Source organism: Calypte anna, chromosome 1 (assembly GCF_003957555.1).
Source record: "Calypte anna isolate BGI_N300 chromosome 1, bCalAnn1_v1.p, whole genome shotgun sequence".
In the NCBI taxonomy this organism is placed as follows: Eukaryota; Metazoa; Chordata; class Aves; order Apodiformes; family Trochilidae; genus Calypte; species Calypte anna.
Window position 1 is genome coordinate 49,984,877 of NC_044244.1, and position 7,297 is coordinate 49,992,173.

General features: G+C 44.4%; 1 protein-coding gene across 1 annotated transcript; it reads right to left on the reverse strand.

Annotated features, from left to right (window-relative positions):
* Positions 1-1,592: 1,592 nt before the first annotated feature.
* On the reverse strand, positions 1,593-7,236 carry LOC103531457 (heat shock 70 kDa protein 12A-like). Its single transcript, XM_008497106.2, has 4 exons — positions 6,929-7,236; positions 4,559-4,783; positions 4,037-4,208; positions 1,593-3,149 (listed from the first exon to the last, which is right to left on the reverse strand). Exons 1-4 carry the CDS (start codon positions 7,208-7,210, stop codon positions 2,104-2,106), a joined length of 1,725 nt encoding a protein of 574 aa, XP_008495328.1. The 5' UTR covers positions 7,211-7,236; the 3' UTR covers positions 1,593-2,103.
* Between the last annotated feature and the right edge of the window lie 61 nt (positions 7,237-7,297).

Sequence of the window (7,297 nt, forward strand, 5' to 3'; positions counted from 1 at the left end):
AGTTCTTGCAACATGGGCTTTTACAAGAATGCCAGTCAGAATGGAATACCCCAATTTTGCCTGTAAAGAAACTTCATTCAGATGAGTCCTGGTTAGTGCAAGATTTGAGGGCTATAAACCAAGTAGTGGAAGATGTACACTCTGTAGTCACCAACCCATATACTAACTGTGATAAACCCATTGCTAACTGTGATAAAACAAGAAGATTAGACTTGAAAGATGCCTTCTTCTGCATTCCCTTAGAAGAGAGTATTCAGAAAATACTTGCTTTTGAATGGGATGGTCTATGATCAGGAAGTAAAAAAAAAATAATGTGCTGAACGATACTTCCATAAGGGTTCAAAACCAACCCTACCATCTTTAGGCTGGGAGGGACCTTAAAGATCACCTAGTTCTACCCTCCCTGCATGGGCTGGAACACTCCCCTCTGGACCGAGTGGCTCAAAGTTCCATTCAACTTGGCCTTGAGCTTCTCTCACTCATTCAGAGAGCAGTAGTTGGCATGGACAGAGCTGTGTTTCAGTTTGCACTGGTGAAAGTACGAAGTCCAAAGGGTAAGAAAAAAACAGGAATACTCAGCTTCTTGGGACCTAGCCACCCAGAATGGCTGTCACATGGTTTACAGAGAAGTACCATCTGACACAATAGAATTATACACAGGTTTCTGTGTGGATGCTCTCAATGTGCTCGTAAGATTTAAAATGTGAAAAGTAAGGTGATATATTCAAAATAGTTCTGCTTTTATACATTACAGGACATAGTATATGTAGAGATTAATCCTCTGACTGCTGCTGAAATGATCGACAGCATTAAGTGCATAGCTAGTAGTGATTCTGATATAGTCATGTCAGCTTATCAAGATGCCAGCACTGTGTTTTCATGCAGTGTAACCAGTTGCAATGGGACAGGCTAGAGAGCAGCAGGGAAACTCTACACCCTTAGTGAAGGGAAACCAAACAAACAAAACAAACCCCAAAAGGGATGCAATGGTAGTTACCCCTTCCAGCCAGTCTCCAAGCATGTGCTTGTTCAGCTGGGATCAGCTTTGTCCTCTCCCAGCTCCTTGCTCCCCCCTGCCAGCCTCCTCCCTGTGAGAAACAGAGAAGGCCTGGCTGCTGTGGAAGCACTGTTCAGCTATTGTTAAAACACTGGTGTGCTGTCAACTCTGTTTTGGTCATAATCACACAGCAGCAAAAGAGCAGCTCTGAAGGAAGTTAATCCACCCCAAACCAGACCCAGTACACCAATGGATTGCATCCTTGGACAAATCTGGGCTCATGCAGGCTACACTGCACTGAACCTGTGCACAAGTGCTGTAGGCAGGAGGCAAAGAAATGAGTTTTATGGACATGGAAAATATCAAGCCTGATTCAGAGATGTAGAGGGTACCTAGAGGTGGACAGAGGGGCTCAGGCAGTAGCATAAATTCTATTCATATCTATAATGTTCTGATCTGGCACTTTCATCTGCCCATTTAATGAGAACAAACCACCCAACTGTTTAATGGAAACAACTCTCCCAGAGGATTTGGATAATAGCCCCCAGACTACATTGAGCAACTGATTCACAGAGCATCTTGACTGGGACAAGAGTGTTTTAATTACACACAATCTTTATTAGAGATGTTCAAAAGAAAACTCAAATCCATTGAATGCCACCCTTGGCAGAGTTAAGCCTGGACTTGAGATACAGAGACCTGATATCAGAGGAAAAGAGGATGTAGCTGAAAAAAGACATCAGGCTAAAAGAAACAGCTATGGTATATGTGGAAGTTAGACACCAGTCCAAAAGCTTTGTATCCAACATGAGTGGAGGTTATTATATTGATGGTCAGGATTATTGTGGTCTGAGATGCAATATGACTAAGCTAGAAGGGCAAGAGATCAAGCAGCAGACATATGTTGCCAGACACAACAGAAACAGTGAAAAGATGGTTGGTGAGGAATGGAAGGAACCAGACAATCATACTAGCAAACTGTTTACCTGAGTGAGCAGTCGTCTGAATGATGGACTTTATGGTCCATTTACCTTCTCTACTGCAGATACTGCCTCCCATTAAAGTCATGCTATACTCTGAGTTATTGTCCCTGCTGCTTGATGTATTTACACAGATAAAAAATCTATTACTACTTCCCGACTTTCTTGGGAAGTCATGTCAGTACATGTGGCTTTAAATTCAGTGAGCCCAAATTTAAGATTCACCTTCAGTTCACGTTTCCTCCCCAGCTTTGTGTCTGGAATTGGCACTGTACAGGAAGCGACCAGCTCCATCCCATCCTCATCTATGTACTGAGCATTCCGCTTTTCTGTACAATAAAAATAAAAACATGCACTTGTCTGATCAGCTTCTACTGGAGTGAAACCATAGCAGGTAATTTCATCTCTATTCATTGACGCTTCAATTTCCACCAACTTATGGAAGATATCTGTGCAATAAATATAGTTCTTATCTTTTGAGATCCTTAGTTTGTTGGAATCATGGATAGAAGTATCAAATTTTCTAGCTACTTTCACGCCGTATGTCCGTGCACTGATTCTTGAGGCAATAATGTGTGGATTGACTCCAAATAAAACAGCCCCATTTGCAATGGCTGCCTGGGCCTCCACTGGACAAAGGATATGATACTTCTCTTTAAAGGCCTTATTGATAGCATCTCTCAGGATGATGCTAGAGGCAAAGCCTCCCACAAGCAAAATGTACTGGACCTTGTCCATCTGGGGCTTGTCAAGAATATTCTTCAAAGCATCAATGATATTTTTGATACTGTAGTCAAAAAAGCTCTTCATTTTCTCGTATGTAATCTTGATTACCCCATCACACCACTTAGCTCCTTTTGCATTTTTGAAGAAGAGGGAGATGTCTTTCTTTCTCTCTGCCACTCTGGTTAAGTTGTACAAGCAATGTATGTAGACATCCTCTCTGTTAGCAGAGCATTTCTGCAGACCAAAGTTGTACATCATTTGTTGTAATTCAGTAGGGTGGTTTCTTACATACTCATCCCATACTCCATCATTGAATATTTCCTCAAGGAAACCAGCAAAGTTTTCATCCACTTTGTTGCCTCCCCACCCACCTCCAGTTGCCTTGTGTAACTCCTTCAGGCAATGGTTTTCTTGAATCTCATGCACAGTGATGTCTATTGTGCCACCTACACACACAAACACAAACACTAATGAAGTTAGCTGTTTTCTTTAAAGATGATGAAGTCCTTACTTTCTATTGAATATACTCTTACGTTCTGAACTCCTGGTTAACAAGTGCCTCTTTCTTCTGCTTTATTTTCTCGTCCTGACTGCCCTGCTATTGCCTGCACCCCTTTAGATTTCCAAACTTACACACTTCCATTGACAAGTCTAGTTTCCCAAGGCTCCTGTAGTAATTGATGATGAGAACTGGATGCTCTGACTCCCTGGACAAGCCAATCTTCTTTCTCAACACAAAAGGAGATTGGCCTCCTCACACAGGTAGCTGACTCCTGCCTTCTGGTACACAAACTCTGAGTCAAGATGAGCAGCAGTGGTGAGACTCTCAGGAACTCATGGTCCTCTTGATGCCTTTTTAGTATTTGTTTGCAGTCACCAGACTGTTCTTGGCAGGAAATTCACATTACACTGAGAAAAACTTGCACAGGAAACTAGAGGAATAACTGAGTTGTCCATCAGATATCTTTAGTGATTTACTCTATAGGGTCTGATAGCTCACCTCTTTGGTCATACAACACATACACATACTCCTACACTACACATACTCCTACATGAGAGACTGTGAGCTCTGGCTCTACAACAGCACATGGATGCATGTCACTGGATGATGCTGGAACACGATGCAGACTGATACATCTTCTCCTCTCATTTTTCTGCCTGCCCATTGATCTCATTAAGTGAGAAGTAAAAATAAAAAACCCACCACAAGCAGAGCAGCGGAGTCCAAACTCCAAGCACTGCAGTCCTTTGGGGCCTACTGTGTCAGACACTACAGAACAGACATGCTCTGTGCTCAGCAAAGATGATACCTGTTAAGCAGGGGAAATTTTACCTCCACAGTCAACAACAATATACTGGATCCCAGGGGAGTCTTTAAACTTCTTCTTGTCACTGCTGTCTGCCACAAATCCTTCCCACGGGAGCTGTTTGCACCAGAGCGATGCAGCCTCCGGCTCCAGGGCAATAATCAGCTTCTCAGAAATCATGTCAGAGATGAGTCCTGCCTAAAATCACAAGAGAGAAGTGTCTAGTTCAAGAAAAGGTGTCAAGATCACTGCTGTATGAATGATACCTGCTTAGGAGGCTGTTCTCACCCCAGAAGACAATTCTGGGGTGCTGGTTCATGCAATTCTGATCTCTGTTGGGCTCATTTCTACACATCAGTGGGGTGAAAAGGCAAAGGAGTTGGTACTGAGGATTTGGGATATCCTTCTCCCCCACCACCCCCAGTACGGGGGATTACTCTCCCCAGTAGACTGAAATGTGAAATAGAGGTTGTTGAATGGCTGGAATTCCTCTGTATAAATAACTCTCTGAAGATGGTTTGAGGAAGTGGGATAACCCCTGCTTTCACCTCCTTTGCTGCCAGCCTCATAAACTGCCTGGCAGCTGCACTCCATATGGCCGGGACAGTAATGACCCAGGTGATCTCCTCCTGGTCGCAGACAGCTTGGGAAGAGGCTTCTCTGATGGTGTTCAGGGCATGATCCTTCAGGTAGCGCAAGCTTTCAGAAAAGACTGTCAGGGCGGGAAGTGTCTTTCCATTGCTGGCTTTCAGCTCCATGCCAGTTGTGACTTTCTACAAAACAACATCTCAGGGTCACACATTGCAGTCCCAAAAATGAGAGCTGTCCCCTTCACACTGAGCACTGCACAACATACAGCACAGAACAAGGTCCTGTTTCCAAGCCCTTGTAAACTCCCAGAATGGCTTCAGTACTGGGGCTATCTGCAGTCTAATTGACACAGGTCAGCTACCAGACCACTTACCCATATTTTTGCTCCAACAGACAACACACCAATGTGGATGGTAAGTCAGCTTTTTCACCTTGATCAAATTTTTAAAGACCCTGTAGAACCTCCTAAACAGCAAGTGGGGAAGAATACATTTCCCACATTTGTGTATAGAGGCTTCAGATCTCTCTTGTTGCACCTATACTTCTGTGACCAGAATTAACAGAACACATGCTGGACAAACATGTAGACCCTCTGGTCTGACACAGTTTCTCTATAGTGTGTCTTCTTGGCTTATGTATCCCCCTGGGTGTACCAAAAGCCTGAGGCAGGTGGCTGCTTTGGTATTTTATTTAATCTCTCCCCAGAGACCAAAGCTCCCTCCATCATTCCCTGATTGCCTGCTCTGCCTTGAAAGAGTGGGAATTTTTCCCTGTATTTTAGGAAGTTTCAGGAGCCAGCCTTCACTGCCCATGCTTTTCTTTGTTTTGCTTAAGCAGCAACAAAGTTGACCTTAAATCACAAGGATTATCAGCTGGATAATAAGCTCCAGTAACTTGGGGTCTTTTATAGCCAATAGAGAAAAACAGACAGGTCCTGGTACTGCTGAGCTCAAATGACACACAACCACAAAAGGTGAGGCAGTTCCCATTTTGCAGATGCAGCCACTGAAGAGAGAGAATCTCTGTTAATTTTTATTTAAAGTCTCATTTAGGATGCAGAGATATAAGTTGTTATGACATGTCCTCCACTGATGCTTTCTGTGGAGATTCACAAATGACCAGTCAAGTGTGTGTCTGGGAATAGCTGGTCCTCTTTTTTGTCACTGAGCCCTTATAATGGCTGCCCAGAGAGGCTGTGGATTTTCATCCTTAGAAATACTCAAAAGCCAGTAGAACAGTAGTACAGAAAAAACTGCTCTAGGTGGTCCTGCTTGAGCAGGGAGGTTCGAGGGTGACCTCCAGAGGCCCCTTCCCATCTCAATCATTCTGTGACTCGGTAGTGAAATTTTCTTTAACCACTTGCTCTTTGGGTGCAGAGAAATGGGGTTTATTGTGGTTTAACCTAGCAGGCAGCTGAATACCACACAGCATTTTGCTCACTCTCCCCTTGGTGGGACAGGAGAGAGAATCAGGAAAAAATGGTAATTTCTGCTTGAGACAGACAGTTTAACAGGGAAGAAAAGGGAAAGAAAATAATAATAATTAAAGAGTATACGAAACAAGTGGTGCACAGGGCAATTGCTCACTGCTCACTGACCAATGCCCACCCAATCCTCAAGCAGTAACTGTTCCCCCTCCAAGCCAATTCTTCCCAGTTTTATTGTTCATCATGGTGTCATATGGTATGGAATACGCTTTTGGCCAGTTTGAGTCAGCTGTCCTGTCTGACTCTTCCCTGCTCCTTGTGCAAACCCAGTCTGCTTGCTGTGAGGGCATGAGAAAGAGACCTTAGGGTGATCCTGAGGTTGCCCATCTCATTCAAATTACAGGCAACTTCACTTGTTCCTTGTTGAGGACTTAGTCAAGGACCCCCAGAGGGAGGCTATTTTCTCTGCAGGGCAGCTTTCTGTAAAGAACAAGTATTTAGCATCACCCAGGTGTGCAGGCAGCTTTCTTTGTCCCTAGACAATGAACATCATAAAGGAAGGTGCCCTGAAGCCTTTGACTAATTAACAAAATTTCTTCTTGATCAGTGAAGTGGTGGAACCACCAACCTAGGGGTATTTGAAAGGCAGGTAGATGGGGTTCTTAGGGCCATGGTTTAGTAGAGACTTGGAGTGCTGGAGTAACAGCTGGACTTGATGATCTTAAAGGGCTTTCCAACCCAAACAATTCTGAATCTTCACTTCATCAAAATGCCCTTTGATTTCCATTCCTTCATCCTCACCAGCCAGATTACACAGCCCTCTTCACCAGCTCCTCTAGCCCCCCACCCCTCAAATGACTTAGTAACTCTGACTCCCGTTAAGAGTAACATTTCCACCTACTGTGTTGTACAGCTTCATCTTGAAGTTGTGGAAGTAGTACCAGCTGTCAATGTCTCCGGAGGGCAAACTCTTGTACTTCATCACAGCATCGTAGCCAAACTTCCTGAACTCCCGCTTCTGGTTGAACAAGATGCACGTGGGTGTCTTCAGGGTCTTGAGCCCATGCTCCAGTCCCCAGTACACCTGGCGGATTTGGTCTGTACCTGAAGCAAGGGAAAAACAGTACCCACTGTAAGATGTACCAAAATCAATAGCAATGACGAAGAGCGACTCGCAGGCCATGGCTGAGGGCAGTGGAGAGGAGGGCAGCGGAGAGGAGGGCAGCGGAGAGGAGGGCAGCGGCGCACAGAGCAGCGACCAGATAGGACT

Coding starts and splice junctions, on each gene's coding strand:
- LOC103531457 (XM_008497106.2), bottom strand. CDS start 7,210: ATGGCCTGCGAGTCGCTCTTCGTCATTGCTATTGATTTTGGTACATCT. Junction 4,784..6,928: donor AGATGAAGCTGTACAACACA/GTAGGTGGAAAT, acceptor GTTGTTTTGTAG/AAAGTCACAACTGGCATGGA. Junction 3,150..4,036: donor TATTGTTGTTGACTGTGGAG/GTAAAATTTCCC, acceptor TTGTGTGTGTAG/GTGGCACAATAGACATCACT.